This window comes from Glandiceps talaboti, chromosome 15 (genome assembly GCF_964340395.1).
Source record: "Glandiceps talaboti chromosome 15, keGlaTala1.1, whole genome shotgun sequence".
In the NCBI taxonomy this organism is placed as follows: domain Eukaryota; kingdom Metazoa; phylum Hemichordata; class Enteropneusta; family Spengelidae; genus Glandiceps; species Glandiceps talaboti.
The window spans coordinates 9,331,575-9,355,929 of record NC_135563.1 but is presented as its reverse complement, the minus strand read 5'-3'; the positions used below and the strand labels follow the sequence as shown (position 1 = coordinate 9,355,929).

The window sequence follows — 24,355 nt, the reverse complement described above, 5'->3', positions numbered from 1 at the left end:
TTGCCTCCTTCGCTTGTCACATCAAATTCAATTAACTGTTTTTAAGAACAATCTAGACTCTCTCTGGGAACACTGGAAATATTCCACGAACATTGACTTCTCACTACAGCCATAAGGACATGGATTAACACTATTTTAATTTAATTTGTTTTGCGGACCAGTTTATAGGCTCTTAGCCTTACCCAGCTGTTATTATGATATGATATATGATATGATATGATATGATACACACCCATGATAACAACACATCTATAAAACTTACAAAATAAATTTAAAAAAACGTTGTACTGCACCAAATGTTTTATACCTCAAATTTACTTTAGGGGTGGACCATTTGATATCCGGGGGGGGGGGGCTTGGAAGATTTTGGGGGAAAAAAGATGCCAAGTGGATTTGCTTTAAAAAAATCCGGATATGAGTGGGTGATGGAAAAAAAAAGATGGGCCACTGCTGCTGCTAGAAAAAAAAATGTCTTGGCAAGGAAATGATGCACAGGTTCGAGTATACTGTTCAACCTGCTCGTACCTCTCCAACCAGGACACTTGTCAAATCATGACAAACAGTTTCAAACACATGTCAGGGACCAGTCAGTTTCGTTAGCCTGTGGTACATATATATATATTTGTTCTTGTCTCTGTTTCTTTCATAAATGGTTTAAATATTACTTCATGTAAGGGTTCAAACATAACTATACTTAAAATTATACATATAATACATGTATTACCTAGCTACCACACTCGTTACAGAACATGCCATGTAAGAGTTTGGCTGTTTCACATTCAGTGCTTCACTTATCTTGCACTTTGGGGCAAAAGTGAACTTGAAGGTTTTGTAATGGTAATCTGCATACTATTGAATAGTTTATAAAAGAACTTAACCTAAATTGTTCTAATCTCTTCAGTATGAATTTGTCAGAGGGATGATATACTTCCTATTGCAGACACTACATGTATCGACACCACAACTCAAATTCAAGTTTCTATTGTACACTAGGTGTGACCTCCTAAAGTGCTCTCACACATCAGTAACTTTACTATACATGCAATATCAATGCCCCCTATACCAATGTTACAGGCCCACTTTTATAACATGGAAAACATATTTAAAAAGGTTATACTTACTTTAGCTTTTCGATGCTTGGCAATACATATCTCAGAGGCTATGAATAACCTAAACATTTCCTAAATAGAAACAAAAAATACATATCTGGCAGGGGGGACCCCTTGGACTCCATCACCCCAAAGGCCACTCATTCGTTAAACCAACAATAAGATTCATCAAAATTGTTTTAAACAACTTGAAAAGCTTCTAGGGGAGACCCCTAGGACCCCCCCCCCCATAAGAGGTAGACATGTCCAAGCCTCAAATCAAAGTTCTTCCCTCCACCTCTTACTGTCAAGATGCTATGAAACTTTATTTCAAAAATATTTCAACCATGTGTAGTTGCTTTTTACAATTGTTAGAGCTGTCTTGTAGAGCTTGCAAATTATTGTCTGAACGTATCTGTTAATAGCCTGGAAATTGGCTTTAAGAGTAAAAATCCTCCAGGGCTTCTAGGGGGACACCCCCTAGAACCCCCCTCCCACATAAGAGGTAGACATGTTCCAGTTTAAAATCACAGTTCTTTCATCCACCTCTTACTGTCAAGATGCTATGAAACTTTATTTTAAAAATGTTTCAACCTTATGTAGTTGCTTTTTTTACATGTTAGAGCTGTCTTGTAAAGCTTGCAAATTATTGTCTGAAAGTGTCTGTGAATAGCCTAAACATTACCTTTAGAAGTAGAAACCTCCAGGGCTTTTAGGGCGAGACCCCTAGAACCCCCCATACGACGTAGACATGTTCCAGTCTCAAATCAAAGTTCTTTCCTCCAACTCTTAGTGTCAAGATGCTATGAAACTTTATTTCAAAAATGTTTCAACCTCACGTAGTTGCTTTTTACATGTTAGAGCTGTCTTGTAAAGTTTGTAAATTATTGTCTGAAAGTGTCTGTGAATAGCCTAACCATTGCCTTTAGAAGTAAAAATCCTCCAGGCCTTCTAGAGGGAGACCTAGAACCCCCCCCCCCCATTCACACACACTCACACAAGAGGTAGACATATCACAGTCTCAAAGCTCTTCCCTCTACAGCTTACTGTCAGATGCTATGAAACTTTATTCACGGGGTCAGTGACTTTTTGTTGGCCCAATGGAAAAAACACTGATATCCCCCCCCCCATCTCCCCAAGCTGGAGAAACTGACCAGTCTATCTGAATGTCTGAGCTCACCAATCAAGTTTCTGATTTGTATTTTCAGTGTGTCATCATACCATGGCATAAAAACTGTCAATGATGTTTATTTAATTGAAAATAAAACATGTATGAAATATGTAGTTTTCTAAATAAAATCTGTGTGTGATAGAACAGCATCTTTTTACTCTCTGTATTACCCTGTGTGAAAACCAAACAGAAAATTGTGGCAACAAATGTAGGTGTTCAACGTTGACGTAAAAAAAACATCCGGATATCTCAAAGAAGCAAAGAAAAAAATGTTGCCAGTATAGGCGAAGGAGAGAAAAAAAATAGTTCTCAGGCAAGCAGGTGGGGAAAAAAATAATGACTCTCCACCAATCTTGCAAGCCCCCCCCCCCCCCCGGATATCGAATGGTCTACCCCTTCGGAGAAAAGGTAACGTTTCTATCCAATAATACTTTGTCTTTCTGTAATTTCACTGCAAGTATGTCATGATAATAAAAATATTTCTTAAAGTAAGCTTAAATAACTTTTCTCTCATTTTTACCTCCCGTAAGGGTACGGGAGGTATTAAAATAGTAATGTGTGTCTGTCTGTCTGTCTGTCTGTCTGTCTGTCTGTCTGTGTCATCATTTTCTAAAATTCGGCTGGCTCAATTGTAATGAAATTTGGAATATATAATCTTTAGGGTAATAGCTAGACCTGATTAGGTTTTGAGCCAGATCGGTTAATGTTTAATTAGAGAAATTTGCATATTAATGGAATCAAATAATTAAGCAATATCTTAAGACTCCATACTTCAATTTCAATAAAAATTAGTATATTCATCAAACATAAGAAAATACATTCGTTCATGTACTTTAAACTTTTAAGACAATATGAATTAATATAATTGCGCTATATTAATTTGAGTAAACTCGGAAGGCTGCCCTCAGAGGCCGGTCGCTGTCAATGGTTTTATGATATTGCGTCTAGTAAGTTGGCGTGAGATTCAGATTCAGATTCAGCTAGCGTCATATTGAGCGTCATATTGAGCGTCAGATGCTTAATATGACGCTCAATATGATGCTATCTTGATCTGAATCTGAATCTGACGCCAACTTTATACTCGTTCTAGTCTACCCAAATTAGCGGGTCGAGCAGACAAATACTATATATTTTTTAGATCTTCCCTTTGGCTCTAGTGTCTACATTTCAATTGAGCTATACCTTTACGAAGTTCAATTCCGTGAGAGAATGCAATGAAGACAAATTCGTATGCATGAAGTGTAATATGGCAAGATGGCGTCCATGATTCGAACATGTCGACTGTATTATATTGTAGGTAGCGTTTGCTGTGATTTTCGGGCTTCTTCTTCTGTGTTTGTGACATTGAATTCGGCGTGAACCAAATCCTACAATTCCTACAATGTAAACGCAAATAGAAGCGATTCACATCTGAATTGCAAAGTTGAGTGGGTTTTCAGCTAAATTACGCCTTGTCAAATTTGAATATAACACATTGTATGCAAAACGTTTCACCACTTTCATGTGCCGTCTTGGAGAGTTTAGAAATTACGAAATATTATCATTACTTATACACGTGATTGGTTACTAATTAATAGACTTGATTACAAAAGGTCTCCATCAATAGCATGGCCATTCCTGTGAAGCATCTTCCTTCACGGCCGAAGTGTTAAATAAATACACCACATCGCTGGACCCATGTCACCATTTCATCTCACTCAAACTGAAACCTTTTTTTCAGCTTCGTTACAAGATCGAACACATTACGTGAACTTACAGTTCACTTCAAGCTCTTCGAAGATTCATTTGAGGTTAACCATGGTTCACACGTACACATCGTTCAGAAATAAAAATTATCATGGTATATACCAAGTTCATAGTTCTCCTCAGCAACACAAATTTGTTTATACCAGTTTTTTTTTAGTTTAATTTTAATAATTGGTGGTTCCCTTACGAGAGGCGCTCAGTTTACATCTGGTACCAGATTATAATGCAATGATTAATTATTTCACAGAAAATAAAATTTGTATACAATCTTGAATGACTGAGGGAATGAATACAATGTGTAATAGTGTAGTTTGCCGTATATTTTAGATGAAACAAAATGATTTCTTTATTATTGTTCTGTCAAATCGTCAGATCATAGTATAAACGATGTTATCCCGACTGAGTCAGAAAGTACACCAAGTTGCTGCTCTGATAGTCCGAAGTCAGAGTACCAATCCAGCAGCTGCTGCAGTACAAAAACTCACTCCTGAAGATGTGTTTCATCGAGAGAAAACCTATGGTGCTCACAACTATGCTCCAATACCAGTTGCATTAGCTAAGGGTGAAGGTATATATGTGTCATTCTGACAAGCATATTTTTACTGTGACTGTGACGCAACAACATATGCTGTATTGTGCCTCAAGGATTTGCTGTGTTTTTACAACACTGTAAAGATCATTTTTGGTGAATATTCAAGGGCCACAGTCTAATAATGTAATTCATTTAGTGTGGGTGCAATGAGAAAGGGTAGCAATGCTATAATAGCAAATTATATGAAGAACTTAAATATAGAGCACTGTCCATTGACTAAATATGACAAAGAAATATAAGTGGTAATGTAAGGACAAAAGCCACTCTTAAAATGAAAAGCAGGAACATTTGAGTCAGTATGCAATTTTCTCTGATTCTCTACCAACAGGTGTATTTGTATGGGATGTGGAGAGAAAGCGATACTATGATTTCCTGAGTGCATACAATGCTGTCAATCAAGGTCACTGCCATCCTAAACTAGTGAAAGTTTTACAAGACCAAGCCGCTAAATTAACTTTGACGTCCAGGGCTTTCTATAATGATATACTAGGAGAGTTTGAAGAATACATTACAAGGTTGTTTGGATATGATAAAGTACTACCAATGAATACAGGTGAGAAACTATGTGGTTCACTTGTCCTCTCATATTCAAGTAAAAGCTAGAGTACACTAAGACACTGCACAAAATAACACCATTTATGAAATATTCTGAAGTCCATAAACATCAAAGCTTTCTTCTCCAGGTAGAGACGTATTAACTAATATTTGATCAGATGAAGGTAACCTACTTTGCCCTCCACAAACAAGTATTACTGTGATATATCATAAAGTACCTTCCTACTCCAGGTGTTGTTGATAAGAATGACCCATTATTTCATAGAGGTAACTTGACCTGACCTGACCTGACCAGACCTAGTTTCAATGTTTCTGTTCCAATATTGATTAGTCATCACCAGTGATGATATATCATCGAGTCAGTGCAGAAAGGTCGTATCTGCTATGCAATTGTATAGACCCTACTGCACTGACACAATGATATGTTTGCCATGCTTTCGTACTGGAGTCAACGAGAGTTAACAGTACATAGTACTTATTTACTGATAATCAGGTTCCATACATAGTAGTTGTACTAATACAGGGAACTACTTATTTGTAAAGTCAACCAGGTTGTGTTGTATCTGGTATGATCATGACATTCTAAAACCAGTATTAGTAGTGGGTCATTTGGGAGAAGGTTGCGCTTACCTATAAGAATACTTTGTAGCTTAATCGTTGGTGTCAACCATAAAATCAAATAATTAATGTTATTTTATGACAAGTCTAGATGGTAAAACTCTATTTCAGGTACCAAGAATTATGCTAAAGACTCCGTTCATTTGCCAGAACCCCAATCTTTGTAAGATTATGTCTACCATTAAATTGTACATTTTGACCATGGCCGTTTCTAGTAGGAATGCTTTTGTTACCTCCCGTAAGGGTACGGGAGGTATTAAAATACAAATGTCTGTCTGTCTGTCTGTCTGTCTGTCTTGTCTGTCTGTCTGTCTGTCTGTCTGTCTGTCTGTCTGTCTGTCTGTGTCACCATTTTCTAAAATTTGGCTGGCTCAATTGTAATGAAATTTGGAATATAAAATCTTTAGGGTAATAGCTAGACCTGATTAGGTTTTGAGCCAGATCGGTTAATGTTTAATTAGAGAAATTTGCATATGAATGAAATCAAATAATTAAGCAATATCTTAAGACTGCATACTTCAATTTCAGTATAATTTAGTATATTCGTTATAACAACATACATTTGTCCTATAAAATTTGATGATGTACCTTACAGCGTTAACGAATAATTTGCATAATTAATTATTTTTGGTAATTAGGCTGTATCTTAAGAATGCATACTTCATATTCAACATAATTTAGTACATACATTAACCATAAGAAAACACATATGTCCTATCAAGTTTGTTGATGTACCTTACAGTGTTATTGAATAATTTGCATAATTAATGATTTTCGGTAATTAGGCTATATCATAAGAATACATACTTCAATTTCGATATAATTCAGTACACATGTTAACAATAACAATCGCACATGTCCTGTAAAGCTTATTCATGTACCTTTCAGTATTAATGAATAATTTGCATAATTAATTATTCTTGGTAATTAGGCTATATCTTACGACTGCATACTTCAATTTCAATACAATTCAGTACATACATTAACCATAACAAATTGTGTATGTCCTATAAAGTTAGTTGATGTACCTTACAGTTTTAATGAACAATTTGCATAATTAATGATTTTAGGTAACTACGTTGTATCTTAAAAATGCAAGCTTCAAATTTCGTATAATATGATTCATATATCAACCATAATAATACGCACCTGTCCTATGAAGTTTGTTGCTACAACTTTTACATTTTAATTAGTATTTTGAATAATGAACGATATTCAGTAATTAAGCAGTATAATGCACTCTTCAAATTCCGTATAATTTGGCACATACATTAACTTAAGAAAGCACGCTTGTCCAAAAACAAAGTCTGTTACCATATTTTTTTTTTTATTTTAATGAGTTATTTGCATAATTAGCGATTTCCTTACGGGAGGCATTCAGTTTAAATCTGGTTATAAAATATTCTTGTTTTATTGTTGTCATTAATGTCCTGTTCAATTTAAATAATTGTCCTGTCTTTGATTTGAATTATTTGTCTTAAATTTGCCTTCTCAGTTTTTGGATGATTTGATCACAATACCAACAATTTAGTGATCAAACACAAAGTTGTATCACTATTTATGTATTAATGGGTCTTCCTACTTAATGCATACATGTACTGTGATGTCATGTGGAAAATCATAGTTGAATGATCAGAATCAATCAAAAAATTCATCTCTTTGTGATTGGCTGATCCTCTTTTTAAGTTAACTAGTGGCACTATCATTGGCTCACATCACTTATACTAGATGTCAGTTGAGATATCACATATATATATATACAAACCATGTAAAAACTAGCAATGCTCTTGGTGACATTTCATTCATATTATCATTGAGCATATGTAGAGTGAGATTACACTGCAATGAATTTGTAACTATTCTTCATATTCCTTGTTATGATGACTAGTCATAAATTTTCATAATTAGTTTTCTATCTTGTTCTTTTGAGGTGTGGAGGGAGGAGAAACTGCATGTAAACTTGCAAGGAAGTGGGCTTATAAAGTCAAGAAGGTACCCAAAAACCAAGCCAAAATTCTCTTTGCTGCTAACAATTTCTGGGGTCATACTTTGGCTGCAGTGTCCAGTTCAACTGTTCCATCTACATATGAGCATTACGGACCTTACATGCCAGGGCTTGAAATTATTCCATACAATGATTTGAAGGCATTGGATGTAAGTGGATTTATTTTCTATATATTCTTCTATCAAAAATAGTATTATATATACAGAAAAATACATTGTACATATTTTGTATGTGAATGACACCGAAAGGTTCATGAAATTTGTTTTTATATATTCATTGTGCACAAACTCTTTTTTTAGATAACAAAGTACACATATTGTGCAAGGATAATACAGAAAAGACAAACTTGCTTTCACCTTGAGTATTAGTTAATGTATAATTGAGTATAAAATATTGAAGTGTTAGTTGAGAAAAAAATTATCAATTTGAAGTTGTTTCGGTGACATATATGTCACTTACTGTCATCATATTCTTAGTTAGAATCTTAGGAGATATTTCCTAGTATTTTTAGCATAATACTAATTTATACACTCTATTTTATCTGATCAAAGTTGTTACACTATGGTTTAGTAGATGAATATTACACTGAAGCCTTCCTAAATATCAAATTGCTATTGGCAGAACACAAAGCTGATATTCAGGCATAACATGTAAATGAGTCAGTGACATGATTTGGTATATGTATTGAATAATAATAATAAATAATAAACAACTATACAATTCTTAAACAATGTCAAAAGACAAAGTTATACATCAACATTAACATTACAATAGACCAGTTTGATTAATATATGATGTTACCGGCTACTTTTTCAATTTCAGGATTTTGTTTTCCAATTCTTTTTTTCAACCAGTATATTTCCACAGTTGGGCAGATTATTGGGTTTCATTCCTTATAAATATTACCACCAACTTTTCAAGAAAGTAGAAAGTCTGTGCGAGTAATCGACCAGTCCCAGTGTGTACAGCGTATAAGGTCTATGCAATTCATAGACCAGAGTCCCAGTGTGTACAGTGTAGAAGGTCTATGCAAGTAATCGACCAGCGTCTCAGTGTGTACAGCGTATAAAGTCTATGCAATTTATAGACCAGAGTCCCAGTGTGTACAGTATTGGAACCCCTCACAAAATACAGAAACTCGTTTAAAGGATTTACTCAAGATTATGCTGTCCCCATTTTTAGTCCAGGAATCAATGATTTATTGACACTGTATTAGTGACGAGAACTTAACTAGGTCAATTTTGCATACCTATAACCCTTGACATACAGTAGTTTCTGTTTGAACTTTGACCTGCTCTTGTGGCATTATGAAAATTAGTAAAGTACGATAATTATAAATCAGATGAAGTTGAAATTTTTTTCATTTGTTATTTATTTTGCTTCTCTGTAAAACATTCAAAATGATAGCTTAGGCAAACATAACCAGTGTACTCTATGTACTTGCGTCAGAACACTGTTATGTTGTATTCAAATTGTGGTACTGGTGTACTCACAGGAGGACATTTTCTTGGTTGATCAGAAACAATACATTCCTCATTGTTGTGGAAAGTGGAACTCTCTGTCATGTGCAAGTCCTGTTACAACAGCCAACTTATGCTTAGTGAAAAGTCAGTTATTGCATCATGCCGTAGTTGGTTGGATTGCATCATCCTGTGTGTCAAGATATAAAAACAATCATACAATTTATATATATATCATATAATTTATATATATATATATATATATATATATATATATATATATATATATATATATATATATATATATATATATATATATATATATATATTTGATATTGAATTATTATAAATTAATCACTAACCAAATAAAGTATGGTACCATGTCATACTTTGGCAGTAATCAATGTAAATAGTTGAGAAGTGGAATGTTTAACAAATAAAGTTTTATGCTGATATCAAGATCATATGTGCAGTGCCCTCGATTCAGTTTACCCTGATCTAGGTATATACATGTACACAGACATAGCATACTTTGAAATTTTGAAAGTCGATATTAGGATTGTTGTTTTTAGTAACTTGTTGAAGTAGTGGGAAAATAACATTTCACAATGATACTAAAAGATTGGTGAACATGATGTAGGTAGAGAAAGTAGTCTGAGAATATTCTTTCTTGCCCATTCCAAATATAAATCATGTATTAGTGACACTCTTCTTTTTTGGCCTATTCCCAATTGTACCACTATTGTGTACCCTTCCTCTTTGACAGTCAGTATGCTATGTACTCGCTGTATATTGTATGCATTAAAACTATTAAGATTGCAGCATTTACTTTTCTCATTAGCCAGGACCAAAGAGGTAAAGGCCACAGGGCTATAAGAATGGGTACTGTCTGTCTTTGCCTTTGTTTGTACATGTTCAACCATAACTTTGACATACATAGTCTGATTTCATTCAAAATTGAAACAAAAGTGACATACATAGTCACTGTGGGCATATGTACATTCCTAATATTTCTATATGATCAAATTTGACCAACTTGTGGCCATTTTTTGTGTGTGCAAAACCCAAAATTTTTCAATGTCCCAGTTCAAGTGTCTAACTCTATATTATCACAGATGACCTTTCAGTTCAAGTGTCTAACTCTATATTATCAGAGATGAGCTTTCAGTTCAAGTGTCTAATTCCATATTACCAAAGATAACCTTTCAGTTCAAGTGTCCAACTCTATATTATCAGAGATGACCTTTCACTTCAAGTGTCTAACTCTATATTATCAGAGATGACCTTTCAGTTCAAGTGTTTAACTTTATATTATCAGAGATGACCTTTCAGTTCAAGTGTCTAACTCTATATTATCAGAGATGAGCTTTCAGTTCAAGTGTTTAATTCCATATTACCAAAGATGACCTTTCAGTTCAAGTGTCTAATTCCATACCAAAGATGATCTTTCAGTTCAAGTGTCTAATTCCATATTACCAAAGATGACCTTTCAGTTCAAGTGTCCAACTCTATATTATCAAAGATGACATTTCAGTTCAAGTGTCCAACTCCATACTATCAAAGATGACATTTCAGTTCAAGTGTCCGACTCCATATTATCAGATTGACCTTTAATCTTGGTATCACTAGATTTTGACCTTGATGTTCAGTTTACTTAGTACAACAGTTCATTATGTGTTCAACGAAGACTTAGTTTTATTGCCATAGCATGTATTTATTACAATGTCAGCACAATTGTTTCAGTGGTCTTTGTCAAGAAATTCGATTACATAAGTAATGTGATCGTTTCATAAACTGATTTCCTTCTTACCACATATCTGATATAATGATATAATGTCTTTGTCTTATTTCCAGGAAGCTACCAGTGACCCTAATGTATGTGCATTTATGGTGGAACCAATTCAAGGTGTAGCAGGAGTGATGGTTCCAGATCCAGGTTATCTCAAGGGAGTCAGGGATATCTGTACAAAAAATAATGTAAGTATGTTTTGAAACATGTCCATACTTTCGTCAAATGTTCATGGAAAAGGGCGTTGGGTACCAGTCATTTGTAATGCAGTGTTTGTTTTTTTTAAAGTACATTATGGCAAATTTGAAGTGGAAAAGAGAAATACACGTAGCAGCAAGATCGTTAAAATTGCAAGTTATTGTGAATTTATATAAGAGTTACATGCAAGATTATTTGCAAGTGAAAGTCCTCCGAGAATGTCACATTGATATACAGATGCTCACTCACTCACACACACACACACACACACACACAAAACCAAATTAAATCTAGTGTTCAGTAAGGACCAAACTCATTAGAACAGATTACAAGGACAAAATTGTGCCTAGGAATAACATCAGGTACATTATACTACAAATAATATACACTTTAATTAAAGACAGTTACCAAATTCCAAATCAGTTCCAATAATAATGACATGTTTAAGTTATTAGACATGTTGGTTACTATAGCGATATATGTAATAGTACTGTAATCAATCAAGATATATAAAAGTGCTTTGAAATTTGAAGATGTATATATAGAAGTCAGTCCCAAAACATTGAAAGGACATTGAATTTGTAAGTGTAAGTGATGTCTTGAAAACCATGATCATGTTAATTATTACAGAGTACCTATTAGTTGAAAACAATCGTGAGCATTTCACACAAATGTTTGGTGAATCTCTGCTCTTATTTTACCAATCATTTACAATGTATTCAGTTGTTACTCTTTATTCTTATTTTACAAAACATGTCATTGTAAATCTGAATCCAGTTGTTACCATGTACATGATTGATTTAACCTTGGCCGTGTATCTTAATTACAGTCTGGACATACGATCTCATTTGCATACGGTCAGAGTTGAATCACGTCAAATGGCAGAAGCAGAAGACACCACAAACATGAGTTCAAATACCCCCAAGTACCCACACTGGCACCCATGTGTCTTTTGGGTTCTGTTCATATTATATATGTGTATCTGAAACAGCATATTTCTGTAAAAATCATACTCTGCGATCATGTAGAAGGAATGGCCACTCATTCGCATATAATTTGCATACAGGTATGCAATAATGTATTGCACTGCAGTCCAAATACCATACGTATTAGTGTGTTCTGGTGCAAGTAATTATAATACATATGTAATAATTCAGATGAATACTTGTGATCGATGTATTTTATTTAAAATTGCGACATGCTGGTAAGGTTTGATCAGGAAGAATAGAAAGGTTTACCTGCATGTAGTCACATCTAACATAGAATTAACAAGTACAATTACCAAGCAAACGTTATGTATTGTGTCTCTTCATAAAGTATATGTTAATTACAGTTTTATGTTTTGGTCTAAGATTTGATTTTTGTCACAGGTCATTTTTTGTACATATTGTTCATGTAAATTGACCTATTTCTTTGTAGGTATTGTTCATTGCTGATGAAGTTCAGACTGGTCTGTGTAGAACAGGAAAGAGACTTTGTGTGGATCACGAAAATGTTCGTCCTGATATTGTTATTTTAGGCAAAGCATTATCTGGAGGTCTATATCCAGTAAGTATGTATGTATATCACTCAAGGTAACTCTAAATATGTATGGATATCACTCAAGGTAACTCGAGAGGCAGACAGACAGACAGACAGACAGACAGACAGACAGACAGACAGATGCTATTTGGTTGTGGGCAAGTGACCAATTTATAACTTGTGGAAAATGTGAGGAAGAGGTGTATGCCTCGGATATTTAGTGATGTGTGACAGTTGTGATCTATACTTTGTAGGTGTCAGCTGTCTTATGTGATGATGAAATCATGATGACAATATTGCCTGGAGAACATGGATCTACATATGGTGGCAACCCTCTTGGATGCAAGGTTGCCATAGCAGCACTGGAAGTTTTGGAGGATGAAAAAATGGCTGAAAATGCTGAGACTCTTGGACACTTTTTACGTGGTGAACTGGATACGTTAGACAAGAATGTCGTAACTAAAGTCAAAGGAAAGGGATTGTTAAATGCCATTGTTATCAAAGAAACACCAGGTGAGAGAACAAATAACAAACTATCAACGCAATAATAAATATAACTTAAACATTGCAAGTGTTTTGCATATTATGACTGTGAATGAGAAAATATAGAATTTCCATATGTCCATACTAGTACTAGATTTTGGCATTCACTGATTCAGTGTGAACAGGTAACAATTATCAGTGATCATGAAAACATATATAAGTTGCCTACATATCACTTTTACATCTGATCCTAACCCATTGACAACATAACCACAATTATCATATCTGTCAGTCATGGTCACAAGTATGTATTTTATGAAATCGTTCAATGTCATGCAAACTTGATGAGAATTCTGACCTTGGTTGACACTCCTTAAATCTTTTCAATGTTAAAATATTTCTGTGATGAGACCACTTTTAGACAAGCTAAGATAGAAACAAATAACTATCATTGTGATTTACTGATATCAACATTAAATCTATCAATCTATCAATGGACATTTTAACTTAGTACATTTGGGAGTAAGATTTAACCGAGTAAAATGCTTCAGCTTAGATTTTCGCTGTATGATTTTTATGGAACCTTGCCGTTTCAGAAAAACTATAGTAATAACAGAACCCCATGCCATGTTAGTTCCAGTGTGGGTACCCAGGGATATTTTTACTCGTATTTGCAATGTTTTCTGCTGTACTTTCTCTTGCTCTGCTCGTAGAGAACACAGAGAACACTGCAAGCAGTCATGCAAAATATCCTGAGTACGCCATACTTGCACTCGTGCCATGTGGTTCTGTCATGTTCCTAGACAATTGTTGAAGGTTATATTAGGTGAAGGTTTCCGTATGAGCAAGACATGAAAGTAAAGAAAATGATATGAAACATAAGTAACTTTGGCACAATCACGCAGACGGCAACCTCAGAAAATAGCCATTTCATTTATGAAACGTTAGAATATGTAACATGTTAACACATCAACCACACAGAATACACACATACACACTGTTGCAATCTCCGATGGACTTTTTCACATTTTAGACAACTTACATGGAAACATACACCTACAGAAATTCATAAACGTGTCAGGAAGTCACTCGATGCTGAAAAATTATCAGAACATACATATGTGACCCTCTATTACTCAAAATACCGTCATATGTGACTCCCATGCCCAGATGTGTTCATCCCGGGATGCTCATGAGTTGCCTAGGTGTGTTACAGAGCCTCTTTTCTTCCAGTAGTGTATATACACTCACAGTAGAATGGTTCAGTCTATGGAACACCATACAGTGTTTTATATGTGTATTCCAGTACCTTCATGAATTATATAATTGTTCACTCAGGTTGAAATAAAAATATGACATCCCTGATGTGGACATTTGAAATTTGAGATTAGAATTTAATTCACCCTCCTTGTATCATGTGGATAATTACCATCCAATCCTCTAGTGACAAAAGCCCATATTTGTTTATTTTTTTATTTTTTTTATTTTTTATTTTTATTTTTTTTTTTTTTGGGGGGGGGGGGCAATGATAATAAATACAACTACTTGTTTATACCACTAACTGTTTTCAGAGTTTGATGCTTGGAAGGTATGCAAGCGTCTCCGTGACAATGGCCTCCTATCCAAACCAGAAAAAGGTGATATCATCCGTTTTGCTCCCCCTCTCAACATCACCAAAGACCAGCTGCAAGAGTGTGTTGAAATCATCAACAAAACCGTTTTATCTTACCAGTAAAGGATCCAAGACATCTTGCCAGTAAAGGGTCCAAGACCATATGGTTGTTTTAATAATTCGTTCATTTCTTGAAGAAATATTTTGCAAGGAGACAAATAAAACGTGTTATGGTTGATGATATTCACTTGTCAAATGAAATATTGACATATATACATAATATATCATGTGATCATATCACACAAAAATTGGCAAACGAAATATCGTTATTTTGAAATGATTTCCTGAAAGAGTTAACGTATCCTGTATAGTCAAGCTGTACTTGTAATAAAAATATTCTGTTACCATAACTACCATGACTCTTGCATACAGTGCAGCATCCATCAGTTGATACTCTAGTTGACCACAGGATAGACACTTTCTACAGATTCAACCAATGGTATTGGCTCTACCATTGGGCAGACATAGTCTACAAAATACGCCAATGGTATTACCTCTACGTATACCATTGGAGAGAGACACAGTCTACAAATTCAACCAATAGCATTTACCTCTACCAAGAATGTCTTTGACATTGACAGAATGGGTCAGTTGGTGGATGCTATGCTGTATATTTTACAAACTCATTTCATGTGCTTGTCATGAAATATGTGAAGAGACTTAAATGAAAACACTGAACAGATCATGATAGCACAATTCAATAAATGGATCCCAGGATATGTTCATGGTAAGCTATATTACAAAACAGTGTTTGCTTGTAGTTATGTCTAACAATGTCTCTAATTCTTAACATTGTGTATTTTTTCTATTATGTAAATTTTAGTTTCTTGAAGTGTCATATATCTAACTTGAGTATTGAATACTGTCTTGTCAACTTGTAAAGTTGTAATGGAGGCCAATACCTTCAAAGTTCATCATTTGAGCATTAAATGATATTTCATCTCTATGATTTGATTGATATATTAAAGTTGTGTATGAATAGAGGGAAGGGGGTTGTGGCAACTACAGAACACTTCTCTATTGATGTAAGTTGTGTATGAATAGAGGGGAGGGAGTTATGGCAACTACATAACACCCCTCTGTTGATTTAAGTTGTGTGTGCATAAATAGAGGGGAGGAGTTGATAAGAGGAGAGGGGGTTGTGGCGAATACATAACACCCCTCTGTTGATCTAAGTTGTGTATGGCTAGAGGGAGGGGGTTGTGGCAAATACAGAACATGCACATCCCTCCCCCCACCCCCTCCTTTAATGTTCATGGGTAGTTCTTGACTTTAATACCTTGTTCCATCATGTCTTCCCTGGGTAGAATTATAATTGAAATTATCAATATATAGTAGTGGTGTTTTTGTTAAGATGTGGTAAAATCAGTAAGTTCATCACTTATTTTACCCTTGCTAGTTATTCCATCAACATTATGGTGTGACAGTGAAAATCTATGTAAAGTATTACCAGAGTTTCCATCTTTGTTACCAGGGTTTTCAAACCTTAGCAAAAACACAATGACATGGTCATAGTGAAAGTGATAGTCTTATATCATCCTAGTGACCTCACCAGACATTAGATTTCACCCTAATGACCTCAGTCACCTGACATTAAATTTGACCTTAATGATCTCAATCACCCAATATTTGATTTTACTATAATGACATCAATCCGCACCTGACACCGCACCAGTGTGAGGACATGTTGTCTTGATACAAACAGACTGTACTTGATGTTGAATATTCCCAACACAACCATAAATCTTGGAGGGGACATTCTATTAACGATCGATAACCTAAACCAATATGAGTATTTTGTTTGGCTATTTCAAGTATAGATTTCGCCACTTGTGTTTTTCATAAGACAGCCAACATACATACATACATACATACATACATACATATCAACATATCTCAACAGTCACCATTGATAAAGCCTTGTGTAATTACATATTTGTATGTAGTTCTATATTTTAATAAATTTCAGTGTGGTGAAGGTTCTTTTTGATTTTTTTGTCATATATGCAAAAAAAATCAAAATGATTTTGTAGGATGAGAACTAAAATGGCTCAAAAAACCCACCCTGGAGTAAAAGAATTTAGTTTTTGTATCCTACATTGACCTGTTAATCTCGCTCCTAAAATGTCCGTTTTCATTTCATTTCTAAACCATATGATTCCCTTGACATTTTGCACTTCAAAACCAAAGAAATTTGAGGTTGTGTTAACTGTTCCTGGGGACTGTAGAACTCATACTGGAAGGACGATATACACCATTCCGTATTTCTGTGCCATTTAACAACTTACATTGAATGTATATAATACTATGATTACTTAGGCAGTCCGACACAAGGTCAACTTGCCCTAAGCTTCGACGAACTCAGAAACTCGTGCACTGAACCAGACATCGAAGTGTGTGCCTGGATATATCATTATCAATAACCTCAAGTAGTCTACGAGAGTGCATTCTCAAACGTTTTTAAAGTGAGCCTTTGAAAATTAACAATACGGTATTTATTGGTGTCTGGTTACAATATTTGTGTGCATTTGACGACGTTGCTCGGAAGTACGAATCAACGTGTCTTTGTCACATCACAATATTGCGTTCTAGGTTGGGCATTGTCGTATTACTGTGTTTTCCAAGTCATTGTTCGAGTTTTCTCGGCTATTGTGCATATAAGTTGGAGCAGACTATACTAAGCGGTTTCAATTCTTCTAACAATTGTCCGAAACTCTGAAAGGTTTTTATGTATGTATTCTTTTTTTGTGTTTTCAACTTTTCCAATATTAGACGCGTACATAGTTACAACTTACGACATTCTTGACGACAGAAATTACCTGTAACAAAACCACGAAATTCGATATTTTCGCAATAATCCATCGCCCAATCCCCGCCATTTCCTACCTGTATACAAACTTACATGATGTTAATGTTTGTGCCGTATTAGGCCCTATTCGACATGGTATTTCTGGCACAATTGTCTGTTGCATAGAAAACATGGGTAACTGTGGTTCATAGTCACAATCTAAATATTACAATCATGACGTACTTGGTTTCCCAACAAACCAAACTGTACGTCATCACTTTCGCGATATGTTGATCAGCATATACAACCCTACACCAAATAAAAGTTAGAACACGGTGGTCTACACCATGGCGTTAACAGGTGGTGGTCGATGGGTTGGGTTGGTAGTCGTAGCACTTAGCGTTGTTAAAGTAACCGTTTCAACATCGCCTGTCGATGTCTACCCACACAGTGCCTTTCTGGACGACCTCAGCAAGTACCAACTATACTGGAAGTTTGATGACAACAAGATAACGTTTGAAGTGCACGTGGAAACATTGGGTTATGTTGGCTTTGGTATCTCTCCTAATGGTGGCATGGCCAATGCTGATATTGTGATAGGATGGGTGAAAGATGGCGAAGTGTATTTTACGGTAAGAAAGTACACCACCGTTGCTGTGCGGTGCTGTTGTCATCCTTATTGTTCTTGTTCGTGTTCTTAGGTATATTGTGGACCATTATACCGAATCAGTATGCGAATACGTGTTTATTTGGTGTTATAATCTCCCGGATGGTAGGTAAACTATGAATGTAATTTACACTTTGGTAATCATAAGGTGAGAAATGTTGTATTTTAGATCAAGGGAATCGCATAGTAGAAATGACATATAGTGTCGTTATTCAGTCAACAAAGAGTGTGAATATTCAGCCATAAGAAAGACTAGCCAGGGATAGAAAAAGTTATTAAGCAACAAAAAATCAAATCAAATCAAATCACATCATATCATATCAAATCACCAATGCACCCTGGACCCTGTGGCAACTTTACGCAAAGGGTGATTATAAATACAGCAACAACGATTCTGGGTGTAACTTATATTTTGACAATAAGTATTGTTAAATGACAATGTTGCTCGGTTGACATAGCTGGTTTTGTTACTTTTGAATACGTTTAGCGGATTTTACACTTTGTTGACTAGCAACTGGTGAGATTATAACCCGTTTTATCAACAATGTTGTATAATGAAAACGAGCCATGGTGGTGTCGTCAAATCGTCAATCTTGCCTAAAATGACTCAATTTCTCTCTCGTACTGGTGGCAACTGAAATTACAGCAGCAGTAAAGAACCATCGGCGTCAACTTTTAATTCTCCGTAGTAACGTGCATACAATGATGCATGTCCCCCGGACATCATGTCCCACAATACGATTAGCCTTGAATTCATTCGCACGGTGATTTTTGGTTCTCGCAATTTTAACATACGCCAAGTTTTTCGCTAACGGCAGAGTATTCAAACCAGATATTAGATTACGATTCTTGTAGATATGTCTATGTTCATCGTGAAATCTGCTTCTTTGTTATTGGCCGATCCTATCTAGACTACTGAGGTGGGTTCATTAATACTCATAATGTCCCATACTAAAACACACTAGACGTGTAGCTATAAGTACATAGTTAGTGACAAATTAACAAAAACAAAACAGCTTAAACACACACACACACATGTATATGTTAACCAGGGGTCGATTTTACATGAGACCACTAACGTCAATGGTTTGAGATTTTACAAGTAGTACGAGAACAGGTTGAAATCGTATCGCCGTTGGGGGCGCTGATTTAGGGTGCACATCCCAGAAACACAAATTCAAGGTACAATATCATGTATACAACTGCATAGACACGTTTAACCACAGATGATTCAATGCTACTGTTCAGAGTGTTCGATATTACGACTAATTATTTAAAAGTCATTAGGCCAACAAAGAAAGTCAGCGCGCGCATGACTTAAATACCCTCGCGTTGGTCTGTGTGTGTGTGTGTGTGTGTGTGTGTGTGTGTGTGTGTGTGTGTGTGTGTGTGTGTGTGTGTGTCCAGCCCATGCAGTCGTCTGCAGGTAGATCCGCGGGGAAACACTAAAATAACCGTCCCTACTTTAGTGAAGACAACTGCAGAGGCAATCATGAACAAGCAAATGACATCTGCCCCTCATACACAATTGCTCTAAAGTGGTTAATAAAAAGAACAGTAACTGCCATAAATAGTACACTGAGTGACAAGTTTGTTGAGAACCATTCTGGCCTTACAGCTATCAAAAAAAAAACGTTTAAAAGAAAAGTTCCAGTTGCAGGTAGATCAGCTTTAAAACAAAAAATGTACATGTAATGGTATATTCGACTCAACATTTACAAAACGTTTTTCTCCAATGTATTATGGAATAAGATTGTGAAAAATCAAAGTTACGCACTCCAACTTGACAGACATATTTTTCCTCAATAGATTATTTCATTAAAAAAAACACATCTATGTTGACTCATATTGGGTCAGAAGTCGCGCGACTCTTTCAAAATAACGTAGTCTTACGTCATCTTTTCACCTGACCAATCACCAACCTCGACCTCTCGCATTATCGACCTGACCTCTCGGTGTACACATAAGGCCAAAGATAAACGGCGGAGAGAAATGAGATGAAAGTAGTGAGGGTTTGCAATTATGATTTTACCAATGGAGAGTCGGTAATAACCTTCTCTTTACTCTTTAAAGAAATGCTAAACAACAGAGACAAAGGTGCATATCTGTAGCTCAATAAATTGCAAAATAGTGCATGCTCTTTCTCCCTACCGCACTGACCAAACCATTAACCCCTTTTAATGGGGGACATGTTATTCTTCCAAATGAATGAAATGCAAATAAAAAGAGCTTTCCGCTTGAATAATTTTGTTGACTCTACTTGACTTGAGCTGTAGACGTTTGAGTACGTCACCAGGTTGATAAAATGACTTGAGTAATATTCTTATGCAAAATATGCTATTCTTTGTAAATTGCGCCTAGTCACGGCTTCTTTCGGATGCGTCAACGTCTCACAAAATCTTGTAACCCGCTGCAGTTTCTCCTCAGACTATGACTTTTCAATACATTGGTATGTATGAAAGAAATATCACCGTGGATGTATTTGTACATAAACCAGATGATAAATACCACCTGTGAAAAATGCTGTAGTATTTGTATTCCCTGTATAACTGCAAGTTGTAATTTGTCGTGAGTGAGTTGAATGATCCAGCCCGAAATTTAAGATATAACTAACTGCAGTGTTGAAAACCTAAAAGTAAACTAAGCGAGTTTTGAAATTTCCAAAGACGTTGGATTGTCGGTGGCCGAGTGGTTAAACCACTTGCCTCTTACCACTGCGGTCGGGTCTGACAGATTAGATTAAATTAAATTTACCACACTGTCACAAATATCTCAGAAATCCTTAGAGACGTAACAATTAATATCCATAACAACTGCATACTTAACTATTTATGTGTTACTATATATAGTAACAAGCATTATGTATTTGGCTAAATCATGATCAGTTGTGCTACAACACCATTGGCGCCATATCTCCAATGAGTATACATACTATAATCCAACTGCTATATACACTTTACCTCCCAAAAATATTGAAATTTGCCTATCAGCTATTACAGAGCTGCAAACAGGAAATTGGGAATACAGCGCCCTCGCTCACATTGTGGGTATCATTGCCTAAGAGCTTTGTCCATTCAAGTTGGTATTTGTAGACCAGGGATGTTTTTCGCATTGACAACGAGGAAAGCAGCAGTACTCTATGAATAACCAAGTAACCTATACCATGTATACCCCCAAGGTACACACAGACAGAAAGTAGAGCGCCACCATGGCAAACTCTGGAAAGGCCTATTGGAGTATCGTCTGTCTTGAAGTTCTGTATTTTTATTTCTAGGATCGCTTCGCGTCATCGAATTCCGAACCTGGTATCGATGCCAGTCAAGACTATGAAATTCTTGGATGGTCTGAAACTGGCACACATACTATACTGACCTTTTCAAGGAAGTTTGAAACCTGCGACATTGATGATATAACTATAACGGTTAGTAACATGAACAAATCATTTAGTCATCACCAAAGGTAATATCATGACAAAAAAAATCACGAATTGTTATGTGTATCATGAAACCCTCAATCGTTTTCAATCTGGTTTTTATATGAAAATGGTCAGAATTTCAAAGTAGAAATCGGTTTTAAAAAGCATATCTATTAAACAACACTGTCACACCGCTGAACAATAATTTATTTTTAATTCTTAAAATTCATTAATTCTCATTAACATCTTTCTTGTCTTATTCTACCATTCCCTATTCCAGGAAGGCACACTACGACTCATTTATTCCTACCACCCAGACGACCCAGAATCTGAGACTGGACTGGCTTACCACGGCACAGGTCAACGTGGTAGTCGTAGTGTTCACCTGCGTGGTGTTACGCCTACCTTGCCGGAGATGCCAACAGGAGATGATTTGCTAACGTTCGAATTTTTGAACCCAAGTGTAAGTTTTTGGCATGCTATAATTTATATCAAATGTAATGAGTATCTAATAGACGTGGCTGGTAATGCAAAAAAAAGCTGACCGACCGCAAATCTAATTGATTATTGACTCTTTCAGGTCAGCGTTCCCGGTTACAAGGACACAACGTATTGGTGTCAAGGCTTCAATATGCCAACACTGGAATCTAAGCATCATATGATCAAGGTAAGGAGATCTGTCAAGGACAATTCTCATTGCCATGGCTGCATTTCTCAAACGCCAATGTTCTCACTTCTTCTTTCGGAGTCCATCACCTCTCCTCCAACCCCTGCCCTCCCTGTGTCTGTCTGTCTGTCTGTCTGTCTGTCTGTCTGTCTGTCTGTCTGCCCCTCTGTATGTCTATATCTCTCGTTCTGTCTGTTATGCCGGGCTGTTATGACTGAAATTAAAATCTAAGTGACAAAATATGGATGAGAATGGGTATCAATATCTATGTCATACTTATTGATATTCAAGAGGTTCATATGGACGAGAATGGGCATGCATTTTGGATTTGAAACTTAAACAGAAAATACAACATTTTTCTAGTTAAAAAAAGCCATTGACCAATTTCATTCATTCAGTTAATTAATTGCACAAACAAACAAAAACAAAACAAAATGAAACAAAGGGAAACAAAAAAAAAACACTTTTTTTATTTTGTCAATGTGTATACAGGAAGTGATTTGTAAACAAACTAGGTAAACACACTTAAAATGTGGGGCTGTGTTACTATAGGGGGAAGCGACAGATGCATACAGAGACTGAACATAACATAGTAATTATAGTCTTTACCCCAAATAAGAGAGATAATCCATTTTCATCCACGTGATCCCCTTTAAAAACGTCTTAGTACTATATTTCAATCATCCACAGTTATTAATTTGAAATGTACATAAAAGCCTTGAAATATGTCGAACACCGGAAAGACTACACTGATATAGCACTTGCAGCATCCCAGCCTTCTGTGTCAATAGGCCATTCCAAACTGCAAACACGAAATTGAGAATACAGCGCCCTCGCTCAAATTGTGGTATCGTCACCTCATAGTAGTGTTTTCTTTAGAGTTTTGTCCCTTGGTATTCTGTAGAAGTGTAAATCAGGGATGTTTTTTCGTATTGTTCAGACATCGAAGAAACCAGCAGTGCTCTATGATTAACCAAGTAGCCTAAAGCATGTATACCCCCAAAGTACACGCAGACAGGATATAGAGCGCCACTATGGCAATTTTTGGAAAGGCCTATACCACCTTTCTGATTGTTTCCTTATTTTTATAGTATGAACCTGTAATTCAAGCTGGCCATGAAGCACTGGTCCATCATATCCTAATATATCAGTGTCATCATGAAGTCCATGAAGATTATGACGGTTTCGGTCATGAGTGTTACTCACCAAACATGCCAGATAACTTAACTGACTGTGCTACGGTTTTCATCTCATGGGCCATTGGAGGAGAAGTGAGTCAGACATTTTTTTGAAAGCTTACTTAGTTCAAAGCAAAGTCATTTTATTCACCTATTTTAGGGAACAGGGTCAGAGATAAGGAACTATTATGCAAGATATGTAAACCCTACAAGTTATGAACAAAAAACAATATATTAAAACAACAACAACAACAACAACAACAACAACAACAACAACAACAACAACAACAACATCATCATATTTTGTTGCGGAATATTGCGCATATTACACTACTTGGGAATCGGATAATTTTGACAACTACTTTAAATTTCTTTATCGGAAAACTAGAAAACTGCTAGTTTCTTATAGCACTTTGCAAACCAAAATCAAATTCTTTCTCTCATGTACACTCTATAGGCATTTTATCTTCCCGAAGAAGCTGGCTTTTCATTGGGCGATGTAGCTAACGGAGATCCCGCGTTCGTCCTCATGGAGACGCATTATGATAATCCTGATCTTCTGGATAGTAAGCATACGACTACCTTCCTATGGTCGATACTATTCTATCACCGTGAACGAACGAGCGTGCACGTGGGAGGAAGGGAGGGGCGGAGGCAAACAGACAGACAGACAGACAGACAGACAGACAGACAGACAGACAGACAGACAGACAGACAGACAGACAGACAGACAGACGGAATG

General features: G+C 35.9%; 2 protein-coding genes across 2 annotated transcripts in view; both read left to right on the top strand.

The window, feature by feature from the left end:
- The first annotated feature begins 5,039 nt into the window (after positions 1–5,039).
- LOC144446745 (ornithine aminotransferase, mitochondrial-like) lies at positions 5,040–15,041 on the top strand. The gene is made up of 6 exons (XM_078136571.1): positions 5,040–5,150; positions 7,701–7,924; positions 11,090–11,212; positions 12,642–12,770; positions 12,998–13,256; positions 14,798–15,041. The coding sequence occupies exons 1-6, from the start codon at positions 5,141–5,143 to the stop codon at positions 14,959–14,961; spliced, it is 909 nt and encodes a 302-aa protein (XP_077992697.1). The 5' UTR covers positions 5,040–5,140; the 3' UTR covers positions 14,962–15,041.
- Positions 15,042–18,033: 2,992 nt separating this feature from the next.
- Positions 18,034–24,355, top strand: part of LOC144446188 (DBH-like monooxygenase protein 1 homolog) — an 11,616-nt gene continuing 5,294 nt past the window's right edge. The window contains exons 1-6 of the mRNA XM_078135942.1: positions 18,034–18,318; positions 21,628–21,774; positions 22,049–22,231; positions 22,349–22,435; positions 23,527–23,706; positions 24,071–24,179. Coding sequence (XP_077992068.1) covers positions 18,034–18,318; positions 21,628–21,774; positions 22,049–22,231; positions 22,349–22,435; positions 23,527–23,706; positions 24,071–24,179 — 991 coding nt within the window. The remainder of the gene's footprint in view (positions 18,319–21,627; positions 21,775–22,048; positions 22,232–22,348; positions 22,436–23,526; positions 23,707–24,070; positions 24,180–24,355) is intronic.

Excerpts from the sequence above, each read along its gene's own strand:
- LOC144446745 (XM_078136571.1), top strand. Across the intron at positions 11,213-12,641 it reads ATATCTGTACAAAAAATAAT|GTATTGTTCATTGCTGATGA; the intron begins GTAAGTATGTTT and ends ATTTCTTTGTAG. Across the intron at positions 13,257-14,797 it reads TGTTATCAAAGAAACACCAG|AGTTTGATGCTTGGAAGGTA; the intron begins GTGAGAGAACAA and ends AACTGTTTTCAG.